This window comes from Artemia sp. Qi Xiang Cuo, chromosome 20, assembly GCF_049724085.1.
Source record: "Artemia sp. Qi Xiang Cuo chromosome 20, ASM4972408v1, whole genome shotgun sequence".
In the NCBI taxonomy this organism is placed as follows: Eukaryota; Metazoa; Arthropoda; class Branchiopoda; order Anostraca; family Artemiidae; genus Artemia; species Artemia sp. Qi Xiang Cuo.
In genome coordinates this window covers 7,371,159-7,392,157 of record NC_142813.1, presented here as the reverse complement: position 1 = coordinate 7,392,157, position 20,999 = coordinate 7,371,159, and the positions used below count along the sequence as shown (strand labels likewise).

At 34.8% G+C, this 20,999-nt stretch overlaps 1 protein-coding gene across 1 annotated transcript in view; it reads left to right on the top strand.

Annotated features, from left to right (window-relative positions):
• The window catches only part of LOC148939826 (mutS protein homolog 5-like), a 140,243-nt gene that overhangs the window by 56,045 nt on the left and 63,199 nt on the right, over positions 1 to 20,999 (top strand). The window contains exons 8-9 of the mRNA XM_089106010.1: positions 6,485 to 6,617; positions 13,775 to 13,850. Coding sequence (XP_088962136.1) covers positions 6,485 to 6,617; positions 13,775 to 13,850 — 209 coding nt within the window. The remainder of the gene's footprint in view (positions 1 to 6,484; positions 6,618 to 13,774; positions 13,851 to 20,999) is intronic.

The window sequence follows — 20,999 nt, the reverse complement described above, 5'->3', positions numbered from 1 at the left end:
TTAGATGGCAATATTTAGACGAAGAGATTTTTAGACTGAAATATTAGACGAAGTGTCTTTTTTAGATGGTAATTTTGAGACGAAAATATTAGACGAAGTGTCTTTTTTAGATGGTAATTTTTAGACGAAGAGATTTTGAGACGAAAATATTAGACGAATTGTCTTTTTTAGATGGCAATGTTTAGACGAAGAGATTTTTAGACGAAAATATTAGACGAAGTGTCTTTTTTAGATGGTAATTTTTAGACGAAGAGATTTTGAGACGGAAATTTTCGACGAAGTGTCTTTTTTAGATGGAAATTTTTAGACGAAGAGATTTTTAGACGAAAATATTAGACGAAGTGTCTTTTTTAGACTGTAATTTTTAGACGAAGAGATTTTTAGACTAAAATATTAGACGAAGTGTCTTTTTTAGATTGTAATTTCTAGAAGAAAATATTAGACGAAGTATCTTTTTTAGATTGCAATGTTTAGACGAAGAGATTTTGAGACTAAAATATTAGACGAAGTGTCTTTTTTAGATGGTAATTTTTAGACGAAAATATTAGAAGAAGTGTCTTTTTTAGATGGCAATGTTTAGACGAAGAGATTTTTAGACGAAAATATTAGACGAAGTGTCTTTTTTAGATGGTAATTTTTAGACGAAGATATTTTGAGACGGAAATGTTCGACAAAGTGTCTTTTTTAGATGGTAATGTTTAGAAGAATAGATTTTTAGACGAAAATATTAGACGAAGTTTCTTTTTTAGATGGCAATGTTTAGACGAAGAGATTTTTAGACTAAAATATTAGACGAAGTGTCTTTTTTAGTTTGTAATTTTCAGAAGAAAATATTAGACGAAGTGTCTTTTTTAGATGGCAATGTTTAGACGAAGAGATTTTTAGACGAAAATATTAGACGAAGTTTCTTTTTTAGATGGTAATTTTTAGACTAAGAGATTTTGAGACGGAAATTTTAGACGAAGTGTCTTTTTTAGATGGCAATGTTTAGACGAAGAGATTTTTAGACGAAAATATTAGACGAAGTGTCTTTTTTTAGAATGTAATTTTTAGACGAAGAGATTTTTAGACTAAAATATTAGACGCAGTGTATTTTTTAGATTGCAATTTTTAGACGAAGAGATTTTGAGACTGAAATGTTAGACGAAGTGTCTTTTTTAGACGAAAATATTTGGGTTTTTCCATATACTTGAACCGACCAGTTATGGTCCCATTTGATATATCGACATAATGGTTGTTTTTTTCAGTTATCTGAGCTTGGAGAAGCTAACGAGCCGTATCGTGTAGCCCGAGCCATTCAACACATTATTGATTTTGACGAAACAAAAGATCTTGAATAATTCACTGTGAAGCCTGAATATTAAATAGACTAAGATATTAGACGAAGTGTCTTTTTTAGATGGCAATGTTTAGACGAAGAGATTTTTAGACTAAATGTCTTTTTTAGATGGTAATTTTTAGACGAAGATAATTTGAGACTAAAATATTAGACGAAGTGTCTTTTTTAGATGGTAATTTTTAGACGAAGAGATTTTGAGACGGAAATGTTAGACGAAGTGTCTTTTTTAGATGGCAATGTTTAGACGAAGAGATTTTTAGACTAAAATATTAGACGAAGTGTCTTTTTTAGGCTTTAATTTTTAGACGAAGAGATTTTGAGACTAAAATATTAGACGAAGTGTCTTTTTTAGATGGCAATGTTTAGACGAAGAGATTTTGAGACTGAAATGTTAGACGAAGTGTCTTTTTTAGATGGCAATGTTTAGACGAAGAGATTTTTAGACGAAAATATTATACGAAGTGTCTTTTTTAGAATGTAATTTTTAGGCGAAGAGATTTGTAGAATAAAATATAATACGAAGTGTCTTTTTTAGATTGTTATTTCCAGACGAAAATATTATACTAAGTATCTTTTTTATATGGAAATGTTTAGACGAAGAGATTTTTTGACGAAAATATTAGACGAAGTGTCTTTTTTAGGTGGTAATTTTTAGAAGAATATATTTTAATAAGTGTCTTTTTTAGATGGCAATGTTTAGACGAAGAGATTTTTAGACAAAAATATTAGAAGAAGTTTCTTTTTTAGTCTGTAATTTTTAGACGAAGATATTTTTGACTAAAATACTAGACGAAGTGTATTTTTTAGATTGCTATTTTTAGAAGAAGATATTTTTAGACTAAAATATTAGACAAAGTGTCTTTTTTAGATGGCAATGTTTAGACGAAGAGATTTTTAGACTAAAATATTAGACGAAGTGTCTTTTTTAGGCTTTAATTTTTAGACGAAGATATTTTTAGACTAAAATATTAGACGAAGTGTCTTTTTTAGATGGCAATGTTTAGAAGAAGAGATTTTTAGACTAAAATATTAGACGAAGTGTCTTTTTTAGATGGCAATGTTTAGACGAATAGATTTTTAAACTAAAATATTAGACGAGGTGTTTTTTTTAGGTGGTAATTTTGAGAAGAAAATATTAGACGAAGTGTATTTTTTAGATGTCAATGTTTAGACGTAGATATTTTTAGATGAAAATATTAGACGAAGTGTCTTTTTTAGATGACAATTTTTATACTAAGAGATTTTGAGACGAAAATATTAGACGAAGTGTCTTTTTTAGATGGTAATTTTTAGACGAAGAGATTTTTAGAAGTAAATATTAGACGAAGTGTCTTTTTTAGATGGCAATGTTTAGACAAAGAGATTTTTAGACGAAAATACTAGACGAAGTTTCTGTTTTAGATGCCAATGATTAGACGCAGAGATTTTTAGACTAAAATATAAGACGAAGTGTCTTTTTTAGTTGGTTATTTACAGACGAACATATTAGACGAAGTGTCTTTTTTAGATGGCAATGTTTAGACGAAGAGATTTTTAGACGAAAATATTAGACGAAGTGTCTTTTTTAGATGGTAATTTTTAGACGAAGAGATTTTGAGACGGAAATGTTAGACGAAGTGTCTTTTTTAGATGGCAATTTTTAGACGAAGATATTTTGAGACTAAAATATTAGACGAAGTTTCTTTTTTAGGCTTTAATTTTTAGGCGAATATATTTTTGACTGAAATATTAGACGCAGTGTCTTTTTTAGATTGTAATGTTTAGACGAAGAGATTTTTAGACGAAAATATTAGACGAAGTGTCTTTTTAGACGAAAATATTTGGGTTTTTCCATATACTTGAACCGACCAGTTATGGTCCCATTTGATATATCGACATAATGGTTGTTTTTTCAGTTATCTGAGCTTGGAGAAGCTAACGAGCCGTATCGTGTAGCCCGAGCCATTCAACACATTATTGATTTTGACGAAACAAAAGATCTTGAATAATTCACTGTGAAGCCTGAATATTAAATAGACTAAGATATTAGACGAAGTGTCTTTTTTAGATGGTAATTTTTAGACGAAGAGATTTTTAGACTAAAATATTAGACGAGGTGTCTTTTTTAGATGGTAATTTTTAGACGAAGATATTTTGAGACGAAAATATTATACGAAGTGTCTTTTTTAGATGGTAATTTTTAGACGAAGAGATTTTGAGACGTAAATGTTAGACGAAGTGTCTTTTTTAGATGGCAATGTTTAGACGAAGAGATTTTTAGACGAAAATATTAGACGAAGTGTCTTTTTAGGCTTAAATTTTTAGACGAAGATATTTTGAGACGAAAATATTAGACGAAGTTTCTTTTTTAGGCTTTAATTTTTAGACGAAGATATTTTTGACGAAAATATTAGACGAAGTGTCTTTTTAAGATGGCAATGTTTAGACGAAGAGATTTTTAGACTAAAATATTAGACGAAGTGTCTTTTTTAGATGGAAATGTTTAGACGAAGAGATTTTTAGACTAAAATATTAGACGAAGTGTCTTTTTTAGATGGTAATTTTTAGACGAAAATATTAGACGAAGTGTCTTTTTTAGATTGCAATGTTTAGACTAAGAGATTTTTAGACTAAAATACTATACTAAGTGTATTTTTTAGATGGTAATTGTTAGACTAAGATATTTTTAAAATAAAATATTAGAAGAGTTCTTTTTTTTAGGTGGAAATGTTAATACGAAAATATTATACTAAGTGTCTTTTTTAGATTGAAATTTTTAGACTAAGAGATTTTTAGACTAAAATATTAGACGAAGTGTCTTTTTTAGATGGAAATGTTTAGACGAAGAGATTTTTAGACTAAAATATTAGACTAAGTTTCTTTTTTAGATTGTAATTTTTAGACGAAAATATTAGACTAAGTGTCTTTTTTAGATGTCAATTTTTAGAAGAAGATATTTTTAAACTAAAATATTAGACGAGGTGTCTTTTTTAGGTTGTAATTTTTAGAAGAAAATATTAGACGCAGTGTCTTTTTTAGATGGCAATGTTTAGACGAAGAGATTTTTAGACGAAAATATTAGACGAAGTGTCTTTTTTAGATGGCAATGTTTAGACGAAGAGATTTTTAGACTAAAGTATTAGACGAAGTGTCTTTTTTAGATGGCAATTTTTAGACGAAGAGATTTTGAGACGGAAATATTAGACGAAGTGTCTTTTTTTAGACTGTAATTTTTAGACGAAGAGATTTTTAGACTAAAATATTAGACGAAGTGTCTTTTTTAGATGGTAATTTTTAGACGAAGAGATTTTTAGACGAAAATATTAGACGAAGTGTCTTTTTTAGACGAAAATATTTGGTTTTTCCATATACTTGAACCGACCAGTTATGGTCCTATTTGATATATCGACATAATGGTTGTTTTTTTCAGTTATCTGAGCTTGGAGAAGCTAACGAGCCGTATCGTGTAGCCCGAGCCATTCAACACATTATTGATTTTGACGAAACAAAAGATCTTGAATAATTCACTGTGAAGCCTGAATATTAAATAGACTAAGATATTAGACGAAGTGTCTTTTTTAGATGGCAATGTTTAGACGAAGAGATTTTTAGACTAAAATATTAGACGAGGTGTCTTTTTTAGATGGTAATTTTTAGACTAAAATATTAGACGAAGTGTATGTTTTAGATGGTAATTTTTAGACAAAGATATTTTGAGACGAAAATATTAGACGAAGTGTCTTTTTTAGATGGTAATTTTTAGACGAAGAGATTTTGAGACGCAAATGTTAGACGAAGTGTCTTTTTTAGATGGTTATGTTTAGACGAAGAGATTTTTAGACTAAAATATTAGACGAGGTGTCTTTTTTAGATGGTAATTTTTAGACGAAAATATTAGACGAAGTGTCTTTTTTAGATGGCAATTTTTAGACGAATAGATTTTTAGACTAAAATATTAGACGAAGTGTCTTTTTTAGATGGTAATTTTTAGAATAAAATATTATACGAAGTGTATTTTTTAGATGGCACTGTTTAGACGAAGATATTTTTATATTAAATTATTAGACTAAGTGTCTTTTTTAGATTGCAATTTTTAGACGAAGATATTTTGAGATGAAAGTATCAGATGACGTGTATTTTTTAGATGGTAATTTTTAGACGTAGATATTTTTAGATGAAAATGTTAGACGAAGTGTCTTTTTTTAGACTGTAATTTTTAGACGAAGAGATTTTTAGACTAAAATATTAGACGAAGTGTCTTTTTTAGATGGTAATTTTTAGACGAAGAGATTTTTAGACGAAAATATTAGACGAAGTGTCTTTTTTAGACGAAAATATTTGGTTTTTCCATATCATTGAACCGACCAGTTATGGTCCCATTTGATATATCGACATAATGGTTGTTTTTTCAGTTATCTGAGCTTGGAGAAGCTAACGAGCCGTATCGTGTAGCCCGAGCCATTCAACACATTATTGATTTTGACGAAACAAAAGATCTTGAATAATTCACTGTGAAGCCTGAATATTAAATAGACTAAGATATTAGACGAAGTGTCTTTTTTAGATCGCAATTTTTAGCCGAAGAGATTTTTAGACTAAAATATTAGACGAAGTGTCTTTTTTAGATGGTAATTTTTAGACGAAGATATTTTACGAAGTGTCTTTTTTAGATGGTAATTTTTAGACGAAGATATTTTGAGACGAAAATATTAGACGAAGTGTCTGTTTTAGATGGTAATTTTTAGACAAAGATATTTTGAGACGGAAATATTAGACGATGTGTCTTTTTTATATGTTAATTTTTAGACGAAGAGATTTTTAGACGGAAATATTAGACGAAGTTTCTTTTTTAGGCTTTAATTTTTAGGCGAAGATATTTTTAGACTGAAATATTAGACGAAGTGTCTTTTTTCGATGGTAATTTTTAGGCGACAATATTATACGAAGTGTCTTTTTTAGACTGTAATTTTTAGACGAAGAGATTTTTAGACTAAAATATTATACGAAGTGTATTTTTTAGATGGTAATTTTTAGACAAAGATATTTTGTGACGAAAATATTAGACGAAGTGTTTTTTTAGACGAAAATATTTGGATTTTTCCATATACTTGAACCGACCAGTTATGGTCCCATTTGATATATCGACATAATGGTTGTTTTTTTCAGTTATCTGAGCTTGGAGCAGCAAACGAGCCGTATCGTGTAGCCCGAGCCATTCAGCACATCATTGATTTTGACAAAACAAAAGATCTTGAGCAATTCACTGTGAAGCCTGGAATTGATGCTACTTTGGATGAATGTAAGTCATACACTATCAGGGTTGCGTTGGTAGGCATAACCTAGCAAACAATTGAGCACAGCCTATAGTCAGGATGCTTTCTTAAAAATTCTTAATAATGAGAAAAACTTCTCACTTAAGATTGATTCAGAATTAATAACTTTTATTTGGTCCAGTCTAACCATTTTTTTGTAATTGTAGCAAAAGAAACTGTCGTACGTATTGAAGATCAGCCTGAAATTTCTCGAATTTTGAATCGGACCGAACAATGAATCATAATTTTGAGCGCCATAGTTGCAGAGGTGATTTAAGGGGGGAGACAGAGGGGGTGCTTGCCCGGGTGCAGAAATTTCAGGGGCACAGAATTACAAATAAAAATCTAATGCTTATATTCAATTTGTAATTTTGGTAATTTTATTTTTATTAAAATGAAGTGGAGGGTACAGTTGGCATGTTAATAAATGAAAATTTGTTAAAATATTGCCTGAAAATTTTGGGGAGAGGGGGGGGGATGCTAATCAAGATTTTGCCGTGGTGGCAAGAACTGCCACTGCATAGTTGAAAACCCTCAACCGCAACTTATAGTCCTATTTACAGTTAAAATAAATGACAATTGAACTTACAGCCTAGTTAATAAGACGGTGACCAAACCGAGAATGTAGGCTATATCTCTCGGCCTTATTATATTTATATATCTAAATTTATCTAATTAAAATTTATGTTTACCATAAGTTAAATATGAGACGTAACGTTCATTTAGTATGTATTTGTATCGTACAGCGGTACATTTTTTAAACATTAAAATAACAAATTAAGAAAAAACTTAATTGAGTACAACAGAGGCAAAGTTGCACATTATGTAAACACCCTATTTCAAGACATAAGCATTATGAATTTCATAGGACGTTGGATATGTTAAATTTAACTGAGATCATAATGTAAGGATTTTACTATATACAATTGGACATATAAAGTGGATGTGATGTCATGCGATCGCTGCGATTTCAGTTCTAGGAAGTTTTAGCTGAGTTATAGGTTTATCTTAGTCAGTTCTAGGAAGGGCAAAATCTTAATTTTCTATTGAAAGTGAAAGACTGGGCCCTAAAAATAAGTGTCATCCATCTAAGCTTTGGAATAAGCTAAATCCATATCACATGAAAATAAAACAAAACCAGTTTCAAATGAATAAAAAAAATCAAGTTTGTTTCTTCACAGAAAGTTTTGCGTATGAAAGGTTACAGATAGTAAAAGATCATCCTTTTGGCCAACTATCTAGGGCAAGATGTAAAGCGGGTCATCTCCGAATAGGGTAAGAAGAGATCATAAGGTTTGACTTAAAAGAAATTGAGACTTCTTGGGAGGGATAACTGCCATAGTCTTTAATGAATTGCCGATAACTGCCATAGTATTTAAAGAATTGCCGATAACTGCCATAGTCTTTTATGAATTGCCGATAACTGCCATAGTCCACGCCATAGTCTTTTTCAATTATTTTGTTTGTTAAGTATATTGCTCTTTTTTTTCCTTTTAGCTCCATATTTACACTTTTTTTTCTGTCTGTTTAGTTCTAGATGAATAAATTAATTAATATGTTGCTATTATGGGCCAATGCTAGAAGGGATATGAAGTTGATATTTTATAGGTATAATATTGTTCTTCAGATCTTTGTATTTTTTCAGAAAAGAAAGATATCTTCAGTCACTTATATCTTCAGTGACCAACTAAGCAAAAATCGCTATCTATAGGAGAAATTGGAAGTCTATTTACTTGATCATTGGCCTGAATTTGGTCTCTAATAACCCCCACCCCACGACACCCGAAAATTAGAAAATTGTGTCCAAAAATTTAAATTATTTATGACTTCACCACCCTCCTTGAAAATATTTTAATAGCAAAGTAAATAGTATTTAACATAATTGGCCAACCAATTACTATTTTGTAAAGATTAAATAAAACTGTTTATAAAGCTATGTTTTGCTCATACCCTTAAGCTACAGTTTATGATAGAATAGAGATTAGAACGAGCATATGAGAAAATTTAATTGGGAATGAAGGTTTGTCAAAGAAGTACAAATTCAGTAAATTATGTGAAATGGGGTTGAAACTAAAAAAAAATTGTCAAAGTAATGCACAATTACGGCACAATTACGGCACAAATAACGGCCCTAACGCACAATTCATACTGCATACATGGCTAGTATTAAATTGTAGAAGCTCATGTTGAAAAGTATTCAGCGTAGCACAAACCTGCCTGAGGCCAACAAGAAAAAACAAAACAACAAGATCATGTAGGCAAGGCCTTGTCCAGGGGGGGAGGAGTAGGCTAGGGGGTTTGACCCCCCCGTCCCGTAGAAATGTTTGTCTGACTCGTAAAAACGTAACAAAATGCGTACAAAGAAATCTTTGATGCGTTTTTGACCCCGGTTTGACCACCGCCCCCCCTACCCTAACTCCCCACCTGTGAAATTTTGCTCGTCTCGTAAAAAGTAAAAAAGTGCATATAAACAAATTTTCTTTTCTAAAGTTTTTGTTTTTAAAAACCCCCGAACCAAAATAGCACCGTGAGGCCGATCAATGCTTCTCGGCTATTTCTTCTATTTTTATATATCTTCAGTGATTCCTTCAGTGCCTTGTGACAGACTGTTCCTGTGACAGGCCATTCCTTCAGTGCCTTGTGACAAACCGACCGGATTGTGTTCTTAAAGCTTCCAGGTGAAAGTTTACTCTCTGTGCTACACAAGCTCACAACGAATAAATTGCTAGTTAGGGGTGGTTTTTAATACCCCCTGAAAGCTTGATAAAGTTTTCAGGAATCAAAATAGGTTAAAATGAGACAAAACCAAAACGAATAAGTAAACAAGGCTACGACACAGAAAAAGAAAAAAAAAATTTTTAAAAGATCACTATTACAAAGAGGACTACGCTACCTAAGCTTATTTTCAGTTCTTACCTGAACCTGTTTTATGTAATACTGATTGTTTCAAATTATTAGATTTAACTGGTTAAATTCCCGTTTCAGTAAGAGTTAGGGTTACCAAAGGGGCACTTTAGTCCTTCTTTGGCGCTTTCTCGCCTTATATGGCAACGGGACACTTGTGATCATTATAGTCACTTGCAAAATTTTCAAATAAAATTGGATTCAGTTAGATTAATTTGTTTAATTATTTATTTAATTATTTAGCCAATTATTAATTTAGTCAAAAAGGATTAATTTGGCTGTTTGTAGTTTTGTTAAAAAACAGTGCTTACGCTTTTCTGGTTCATATTTTTCAATTAATTGGGGATTTATTTTTCTGCTTCAATGGTGTGCTTTTTTATTTGCTTTTTGTAAAACGGCAACCCTGTCCAAAAATTAAATTTGGACAAAACACGTGACTGGATCGCTTAAAAAACTTAATCAACCAGCTAGTGGTCTCAAATTTGAGCTCAAACGAAGCCGAACCACCAGTTATCTGAAGGATACTAAAAGTGTCCTTTTTTTGCTAATTTTGATACTTTGGTCTCTGAAAGTTTTGGTAACCCTGAGTGCAGGATAATTTGAATAACTTTACTGAAATTCAGAGCCAGATTTAAAGCTTTGACGCTTCTGGGCACAAGCGTTTTCGCCGCTCCATTTTTATGAGAATTTTGGGGAAATCCCCGAAAATTCGGGGATAGTGGAAGCGCTTAACAGAACGCAACTGATTAAGAAAATTTGCCTTATTTTCGAGAAAAGGGGGAAACACCCCATAAAAGTCATAGAACTTTAACCAAAACCCCACCATCATATTCAGCATATAAGAGAACCCTACGATAGAAGTTTCAAGCTCCTATCTGCAAAAATGTGAAATTTTGTATTTTTTGCCAGAAGAAAGATCACGGATGCGTGTTTATTTATTTGTTTTTTTGTTTGTTTTTTTCCCAAGGGTAATCGTATTGACCCAGTGGTCCTAGAATATTGAGGGAGGGCTCATTCGAACGAAAATTAGAAGTTATAGTGCCCTTTTTAAGTGACCGAAAAAATGGAGGGCAACTAGGCCCCCTCCCATGCTCATTTTTTTCCAAAGTCACTCGATCAAAATTTTGAGATAACCGTTTTGTTCAGCATAGTCGAAAAATGTAATAACTGTGTCTTTGAGGATGACTTAATCCCCCGCAGCCCCCAAGGGAAGGTCTCCAAGTTATGAACTTTGCCCAATGTTTACACATAGTATTTGTTATTGGGAAGTATACAGAAGTTTTCAGTTGGGATTTTTTTCTAGTAGTTGGGGGGGGGGGGGTGGATCGGGGGTTACCTGGGTGGATCTTTCCATGGAGGAAGTTTTCATGGGGGAAGGGACATTGCTATGAAGGGAAGACCGGATTTCCCAGCATTATTTAAAAAAGACGATCAGAAATTAAATTAAAAAAAAAACAATTTTTTCAACTAAAAGTAAAAAGCAACATCAAAACTTAAAACGAACAGAAATTGTTATGTATATGATTGGGTTCACCCCCTAGTAATTACCTCGCTCTTTACGCTAAAGTTTTTTTTTGTACTTTCATCAGCTATTTATTCTAATTAACGACCTTTGTTATTAAGGGGTCATTCTTAAAGAATTGAAACAAAATTTGAACTTAAGCGTAAAGAGCTAGGTATTGAATAGGAAGCGAACCCCCTAATATACATAATAAAAATATACGAATATAGAAGTTCGTTACGTAAGTTAATTCGCAAGTTACGTTAGAACAAAATTTCGAGAAAGCCATTTAGCCAAAAAAAGTAAAATTAACATGCAAATTTTGTTTTAATTATTCATTTACGGTGAGCCAAAATCAAAGCTGTATTAATTCAAAAACGTTCAGAGATTAAATAAAAAAACAAGTTTTTTTAAAAAGTAAGGAGCGGCATTAAGACTTAAAACGAACGGAAATTATTCCGTATATAAAATGGGCTGTCCCCTCCTCAGCACCTCGCTCTTTACGCTAAAGTTTGACTCTGTCACACAACTTTATTTTTTAAACAATAAAAAACTTTAGTGTAAAGAGCGTGGCGTTGAGGAGAGGACAGCCCCTTCCATATACGGAATGATTTCTGTTCTTTTTAAGTTTTAATGTCGCTCCTTACTTTTAGTTAAAAAAAAGCTTGTTTTTTTTATTATTTAATACTCAACAAGAACAGCATCCCAGATAAGACCACCTCAGGCTTCAATGTGAAGATCATTCTTCTGTATCCGTCACGTTGGACAAGGGTCTTATAATAGTTTACCAAATAAGTTATTAGTTGAAGAAAATATTGCTGGCTTTAGAATTAGGTTAGAATCTCTGTGTTTTGGAGAGTATAATATTTCTTAGCGATTTTTTCTCGAGTGGTTTCTCAGCTGTATTTTTTTTTTTTTTTTTTTTTTTTTTTTTTTTTTAGTGGTTTTGAGAGGATGGTAGTGAGAGAACGCTGATAATTGGTTTTTATAGTTTGGTTTTTATTTATGAGTCGCACTAAGTTGTAGGAGGTTTTGCCGTGCCTTTTTTTCTCCTGTTTTTTTCTTTTCTTTTTGATTTAGTTTTCCTCGTTTTCCTTTTTTTCTCTTCTTTTGTGGTGCTGATGATACCCAGGTTTTATGTTTCGTTCGATGTTTTTTCGTTTCCTCCCCCTTTTTATATGTTATATTTTGAACCTTTTTAACGCAATTTTATTTCACTCTTTTTTAGTTTTTACCTTTTTCAGTTTCTGACATTTTCTCGCTTAATGTTTTTTGACTAATGAATGGTTTTGCCATTTTGATATTGTCGTTTTTGGCACTGGTTTGACAGTTTTTTTAGTTGTTGTGTTTTTTTATTATTTTTATTTTTTCGTTTTATGACTCCGAAACGCGAATTTGGTTCTTCGGGGCTTGTGATAGACGTTTTTTTTTATTTTTCTGTTGTTGATAGTGATGTAAATATTAGGGTTTTTTTGAAGGGTGTATAGCCTAAACAAGTTTGCTTCTGGCAGTTGATGTATTCATTTGTGTAATGGAAATAAAATCTTTATTTAGTTAAAGTTAAAGTGGCTCAAATTACAAAATATCCTTGACGGTGTGCGGTTGGTAACTACTAACTAAGCTTGGCCTGAAGTGTATAGGAAATGATGAGAGGAAAATCAGGTTCATCCCTGAAAAAAAAAAGAACAAATGATCAAAAGAGATGATCAAAAGATGATCAAAAAAGAACAAAAGAAGAAAAAAAAAGAAGAAAAAATTTTCCAGCAAAGCCATTCAATTAATTATTTCGCCTTTTTTTGTATCGCCTTTTACTTTTACTTTTACTTTAACTATCGCCTTTTACTTTTACTAATTATTTCGCCTTTTACTTTTGTATTTTATTGGGCCTGATATCTAAGAACTACTTCTATCAAGGGGGTGCAGTGGGCATATTTTTGGGCATATCTTTTTTGAATTACGTAGCATTTGTTCTGTGTATTAACTCCTCCCCAACTATTTTATATAAAAAGAAATATTTAATATGTATAGATTAAAGATTTAATTTTTATTAGTGTTTATAAACATTTACAGTTCCAAATTTAATATCAAAATTTAATATATTTGATTTATAAATAAAAATGTTTAAAAACTAAACCATCCGAACGCTTTCAGAACATTCAGGCTGAATCCAAATAAACTTTGAGGTATAATTTTAAATAATAATTTTTGAATTATTCTAGTTTTTCTCTGTAATGCTGCCTTGTTCGTGAAGCTAATGGTTTTAAGCTAAGGTTGAAGCTAAGGTGAAGCTAAGGTTGTGCTAAAGCGCCAAAATCTTCTCATGTCTGTCTATAACTCTTTTCTTTTGTGACCTTGATGAATATAATAGATATTTTCATATTTTTTTTGTTTTTATATTGAAGAAAAAATGCAATGAACTGCCTGGATTCCTGCATAAACCAAAAAGTTTTTGCCGCTCCTCCATCATTTTTGGCATTCGGTCAGAAATTTTGCGAAATTGCCCGAAATTTAGCAAAATTCTTAATTTCTGCAGAAAATTTTGCATAAATCAGGTAACGATTCGATAAAATTTACGAAGATCGCCCTCCAGTGAAATGAGTCTCGGGACGCCCCTGACATTAGGTGGTAGAGAATAGGCGACCCCTCGTTTGTATGAATAGGGCACTCTTAGTTTGGAAATTATCAAAGAATAATTCACAATAATTCTAAAAAATTTAAAAATATTTTTTTTTTTTATAGTGCGGAAAAAACACAATGAATTGCCTGGATTCCTTTCGAAAGTTAATGTTGAAGAAGCCAAATCTTTGCCCATTAGGTAAGGTTAAATTATATAATTGTGTAATTTTAGTTGTATATCATGTCATTTTATATACTTTAGACTTTCTTAAATTTTTTCGCATGCTGTCCATGGTTTGCGTTGTGTAGGTACCGATCTCTGATTCAATGGCTTCGGCCGGGAGTGAATGTGTGGTTGGAGGCAAATCATGAACATAAGTTTTTCTTATATAATTGTCGTAGGAACTTCGAAAACGGCTCATTCGATTGAAAATAGAAAGGGCTAATGCCCTTTTTAATATTCGAAAGTGATTGGAGGGCAACTAATCCCCCTTTTACGCCCACCCTCCCTTTTGTACAATATGTTTAAAAAATAAATGTTTCCTTAAGATTAAATAAAAATCCACTGTATTAATGCTAGTTCCCAATAAGGCATCTCAGTAGTATCCCAAGAACGACTGAGGGTATTATGTTCAAACTTTCGGGGTTGTTCTGCTCTTAGAATTTAACCAAATCAAAATAGCGTAAGTGTATCCAAGCTATTAAAGAAAGTAAACAGATTTGTTTGCGAATGGTATCAAGTTCTCTATTTCAGGTCAACTAGAGAATATAAATAAAACGAACAGAAATTAATAAAAAAAACTTTCCACTAAATAAGTTTTTCAAAGAAAAGTAAAGAACTCCATTAAACCAAAAATGAGCAAAAATAAAATCAAATAATCTACCAAGCGTGAAACTACCACAAATCAGCATCGATAAATGAATGAAACCCAAAACGAACAGAAATTACAATAAATAACCGAGTCAAACTCAACGAGCAGAAATTAACATAAGTTGGGCACAAAACCGCTATGCCTTCCCAAGGCCAGAACAAAATTTGTACTTTACTCAAAAAATACAAATGAATGTGCATTGTCAGTTTAATATACATATACTGATATTTAGTAATCAGAATGTTAAAATTATTTGATTTATTAAAGTTATAAAAACATTTATATTTTTTCAGTAAAGTGCAAATTGTGTCCTGGCCTTGGGAAGGCATAGGGGGTTTACGCCCAACTTATGTTGATTTCTTCTTGTTTTAAGTTCTACTTGGTTATTTATTATAATTTCTATTCGTTTTGGGTTTCATTTATTTGTCGATGCTTATTTGTGGTAGTTTCGAGCTTGGTAGATTATTTGATTTTATTTTTGCTCTTTTTTTGTTTAATGGAGTTCTTTACTTTTCTTTGAAAAACTTATTTTGTGGAAATTTTTTTTATGAATTATTAGTAAACACGATGGGAGCAGTGAAGATGTTAAAAGTAGAATATCCAAGGCTCAGGTGTTTTTTCACAGTTGAAAGAGTTTGGAAGAATAGGAAGATATGTCTGCGAACCAAGATTAGAATATTGGAAGCTACAGTGATGACACCGGTCAAGTATGATTCTGAAGCATGGGCGCTCCGAAAAACGAAGAAAGATTTGCTAGATATTTTCCAGAAAAACTGCTTACGGATTGTTTGGGGTACCCGGCTGACTGACCGTATATCAAATAGTAGGTTGTATGAAAAGTGTGGTTCAATCTCACTCTCTAGGGCTGTGATTAGAAAAAGGATGAAATGGCTAGGGCACGTTCTGCGGATAAAGGATGACAAATTGCCAAAGATTGTCCTTTTCAGCCAATCGTCTAGGGATTAACGGAAATCAGATCGTCCGCCGTTGGGGTGGGATGATATCGGAAAGAAAAATTTAAGGGAAATGGAAACTTCTTGGGAGGGTGTAAGGGGGAGGCTTTGAATTGATTAGGATGGACGAGGAGCGTGCATAGCCGTGTTGAACTTAGGCAGCTTGGTGCTGCGGTGAGTTGTTACTAGTTGTAGTAGTATGAATAAGGTAAGGTTGATGGTTGACTGCGGACCTTTTGCTTGTCCCCATGGGGATTTTAATTCAGTAAATAAGAATAGTTTATATATGGACTTATATCTATTTTACAACTACTGACTGAACAAAGAAGAGAGCTGAGATAAAAAAAAATAACGTGGTATTCATTGATTTGGAGAAGACATTTACACAGTGGATCGATAGAGTCTGTGGAAGATCTTGCTACACTACGGAATTCCTGAAAAGATAGTTTTGCTGTTTGCTCTAAGAAGATAACGAAAGACACCAGATGGTGTCAGGCTGACTATTCGCCAGCTGGTGTAAATCTAGAAGTCCACCATTTAGAATAGTCACCATCTAGAATAGTCAGATTACACCATCAGGTGTAAAGACACCAGATGGTCAAACACGTTCCTTCCGTATTCTGTCAGAGGTTAAACGAGGTTGCAACCCATTGCCGCTGCTCTTCATAATTCTCATCGATTACATGCTACAAAGCACCAGCTCAGACAGTATCTAGTTGAATTCAAAGGTGCATCTCAGTTATATAGACTTCGTTAAACATATTGCTGTCCTGGAATCGTGCAAGCAGGGTTGCCATCGTCAGTAGGATTTTACTAGATCTAGTAAATAAGAATCTAGTAAATTTAGAGGATCTAGTAAATTTCCCGAAATCTAGTAAGAAGGCTTGATTTATAGTAAACAAAACGTTTGTTATTTTCCATGAATTCAGGGAAAACAATTAGGGTCTATTCATTACAAAATCTGATTTCGATTACGTTAGATATTACGGCTGCTATTGCTCTCATTGCTACGATTTCGCGTCAACCCTATCGCTTAAAAATATCTACTTTTCTCTCGGCTTCTTCTTGATACTCGCTTTGAAAGGCAAACTATTCAAAATCAGGACTTTTCAATATATCTGAATTGTATGACCTTTAAGACCATTGATAAATTTAAAGCCGGGCTTCACCAGCAGACTTTCCAGAATACAAGAGTGGCCTCTCCCAGGCCACTCAGTGCGTCCCCAAGTGGCGGATACGGGAAGGTCCTGTAGATATGCAGGGCACCTCCCGGTAGGGAGGCGCGGACCAAGGGAGGACCCGGTCTCTGGGGGTCTTGAAATATAGCTGGAGCACCCATCTCTGGGGGCCATAAGTTCAGGCGGAGGAGATGGAAGGCCTTTCTGATGTGCACTGGGCAGGGCCCATCGGCGTATGGATACGTCCCGCCAGTCACAAACCTTCTCCCAGCAATGGGAAAATTGTAAGTGATGAAGGACGCCAGAAGGGCACATTATCGGTAGTAGATATAGCCGGCCCCTGATAGGGATGGAGAGGAGTGGCTTACCGCCGGCCTGAAATTAGCCAAGAAACCTTCTTTCTTATTAGAAATTATGAAATGCAAACGATCAAGAACGAGAACCAATACTACCGCGTCCGGGGCAAACGACGAAGTTACTGCGTCCGAGGCAACCGACGAAGTTACCACGTCTGGGGCAACCGACGATCTGACGACCAAGAATCTCATGAATGGAGACCCTTTAACAATGTTGACAACTCTGAACCCGGAGGCTATGCTTTCCCCTAAATTGATTTTATCTATTGCAACCCTGAACGTTAGGACGCTTGCTAAACAAGGCAAAATAGATCTTGTCCTAAATGAACTAAACCGATATAAATGGGATATTGTGGGACTTTCAGAAACACACCTCCCTAGCACTGGCGAAGAAAGGATCGGCAACACGCAGAAAGGATGGCGAAGATAGGTCCGATAGTGTCTGGGAGAACCGATGGCGTCCATCGCCAAGGTGTTGGCTTTTTGATGTCGAGTAAGGCACGAAGATCCCTGATTTCTGTAACGCCTGTGTCAGAGCGGTTGATTATGATACGAATGAAAGGATCACCGATCAACATAACGATCATACAAGTCTACGCTCCTGACTGCAGCAAACCAGATGAAGAGTCTGACAATTTCTACCTTCAACTGCAAAGCCTAATTGACACAATTTCCAAAAAAGACAACGTTGTTGTCATTGGCGACTTCAATGTAGTTGTTGGTAACGATTCTACTGTAAATAAAGATGTTATGGGTAAATTTGACCTTGGATGACTTAACAAGAGGGGAGAACGCCTTATTGAATTTTTCAGAGACAGTGATCTAGCCATTACCAATACTCTCTTCAAACACAGAGAATATCGTAAGGCAACATGGACCTCGCCGGATAGAAAAACCCGTAATCTTATTGGTTACGTGCTCGTCTCTAGGCGGTGGAAATCGTCTGTGCTAGATACTTTCACCCTCGCAGGTGGCGATTTCGACAGCGACCATTCCCTGGTCATGTCTGCACTAAAGATACGCCTGAAATCTTCCGCAAAGCTGAATAATAGACCCACTCGTTTCAACACACATCTTCTGAAAGACCCTCAAACCCGCCAGACCTACATCGATGAACTGTCTACTCAAATATCGGACCTTCTTTCTAATATTCCTATAACTCTATCTAAAGAGGATATCGATAAACTGGTCACAGGCTCCTCTAAGATCATCAGCAAAGTAGCGATATCCGCCCTAGGAACCAAAAAGGATGATAAAAAGCCTTGGATAACCAACGAAATCATTTTATTATGTGCTGAGAAACAAAAAAATACTAACAAGTCAGATAAAGAGAATGAGAAAATACATAAGCAGTTGAAGCGTGTAGCAGAAAAGCCGACCGTAGAGCCAATCGCACCTAAATTAAAAACAATTTCCAGCGGTGTTAGTCTGATTTTGATAGAAGCGACTCATAGCTCATGTTTAAGAGAGTTCGTGAGCTAACAAGCAAGAAAATTCTCAATTTTTGTGCACTGCTAGATAAAAATGGCTCCCAGATACAAAGTCCAGAAGGTATCCGATCGAGATGGATGGAACATTTCAAAGAAAAGCTTAATCCTGATATCCTTCCAAACCCTGCTGTCCTGGACCTGTTTCACGTTACTGTTGCAGACCCCAGCCCAACTCCTCTCCGTTCTGAGGTTGAGGATGCCATCCAAGCACTGAAGACTAACAAGGCCCCTGGCCCGGACGGAATACAGGCAGAACTGCTGAAAGTCTGGTGTGAACCATTTATAGATCTTTTCCACAAGATTGTATCCGCTGCCTGGCAAAAGAGTCATTTACCAACTTCTTGGTGCGAAGCCACAATTGTTCCACTACACAAGAAGGGGTCAAAGGCGATATGTGATAATTACCGTCCTATTAGCTTAACAAGTCAAACTGCCAAGATCTTCACCCGAATTATACTCCAACGGATCAGAGCCGTGTCATCCTTAGTCATCCAAGAATACCAAGCCGGTTTTCGCCCTGGGAGATCGACCGTTGACCAAATTTTCACAGTTCGCCAAATTTTAGACAAATATCTGGAATTCAGTCGCGACCTGCAGCAGCTCTTCATCGACTTTAGGCAAGCATTTGACCTTATTTGGAGAAATGGCCCATGGCATATCCTCCTCCATTATGGAATCCCACGAAACCTAGTAGATCTCATCAAAGTTATATACTTCAAATTTGGGAGTCATGCCATGACTAGTGAAAGTCTCTCTGACAGTTTGCTGGCGTCCACAAGTGTTCTTCGAGGATGCCTCTTGTCTCCACAGCTGTTCAACCTTTCACTCACAGTAGTCTTATCCCTGGTGGAAACAGCTTGTGATGCCCATAGAGGAGGTGTTCAGGCAGATAAGCTAGCTTACGCCGACGATATCGACGAAATGGCTGAAACACCCGAGTATCTACAGGCCATTGCTAACGACGTCCTCGAAGCCACTAGTTCTTTTGGAATGATCATAAATGTATCAAAAACAAAGGCTATGTGCTGCTCACGAAAGCCGCAGGATACAGTTAAGCCAGACCTGAAACTTAATGGAGAGAGTATCCAGTGGGTCGACGAGTTCCCTTGCCTCGGTAGTCTGATCACCAGCGACAACGGTCTATCAAAAGACATTAAAAGACGTCTCGCTCTCGCGAGTTCCAGTTTCAAGGCCCTTATGCCCATTTGGCGAAGCAAGGATTTGTCTCTGTGGCTTAAGACACGACTTTTCGATACTCTGATCATCCCCATCGCAATCTACTCTTGTGAAACATTGACGCTGAAGGTAAAGGACAATCGTCGACTCGCAGCATTTGAAACTAAGTGCCTCCGCCGCATCGCCGGGATCACTTACCTTGATAGAATCTCAAATGTCGAACTTCTCGAGCCCCTTAAAGTACAACAAACAATTCTCATGAAAATCCAGCTCCAGCAACTTCGATGGCTCGGTCACGCACAACGAATGAGTCGGTCCCGTCTCCCAAAAATCACCTTCGAAGGCCAAATTCACTGTTCTGGTCCTCGTGGTCCCCCCCCCCCAAATAGTTGGAAGGAAAACTTTGCACCTCACCGCCTCTCGGACCTTCTTCGCCTAGCAGAAGACCGTGAAACATACAAAGAGCACATCCACGCCATTACGAAGAAAGAGGCCCCAAGACGAACTTCAAGGACGGATGGGACTTAAGTCAAGTAAGTCAAGTTTGACGTCTTGCATACACCGCATCTGGAATATGAAGCCTATCCAGTAGTGCATCCAAATAATCCAAAAAATGGATTTATGAACTTATGGGTTTCCGGAATTTTTAATCATACTATGAAAACGAAAGAAAAGAGGAAAGACAAAGAAAAGAGGAAAAGAGAAAAATAAGAAGAAAAAATGAAAACAGATTTTGAAAATCTTATTGATTATTCTTGTATAGTAAAAATCGATATTTGATGGCAAAAATGTTTTTGAGCATTTAGTAAAAACAGATGCGACTTAGTAAATTTTTCCTCTCAGATTTAGTAAGATTTCTCAGATTTCTTCCAGACCAGGGTGGCAACACTGCGTGCAAGCAACGATTCCAAGAACTTCTAGACCAGATGGTAGAGATAGGAAACAAAATCTGTCTTAAAATAAATTCAGAGAAAATGGTGACCACGCAGTCACCCTTGAGCATCAAATTTGAAGAGCAACATATAGAGTAAGACGTCCATTTCAAATGCCTTAGAAGCATTATTGACAAAACTGGGTCAACCACAAAAGAATTACTAACAAGAATAGGTCGTGTTAATGGAGCTTTCAATAGACTACAGAAGGTTTTGGATGTATAAAGCTCTGCGGCTGAAACTACGACTTTTCAATAGCAGCTTTATACCAGTTCTCCTTTACGCAGCCGCAGTGGCGGTTCTGTCTTCTCTTGCCCCCAGGAGAAAATCTTGATTAGCCCACCTCCCCTGTCTCTTAAAAATTTTTAGGCCAAATTTTAATAAAATTTTC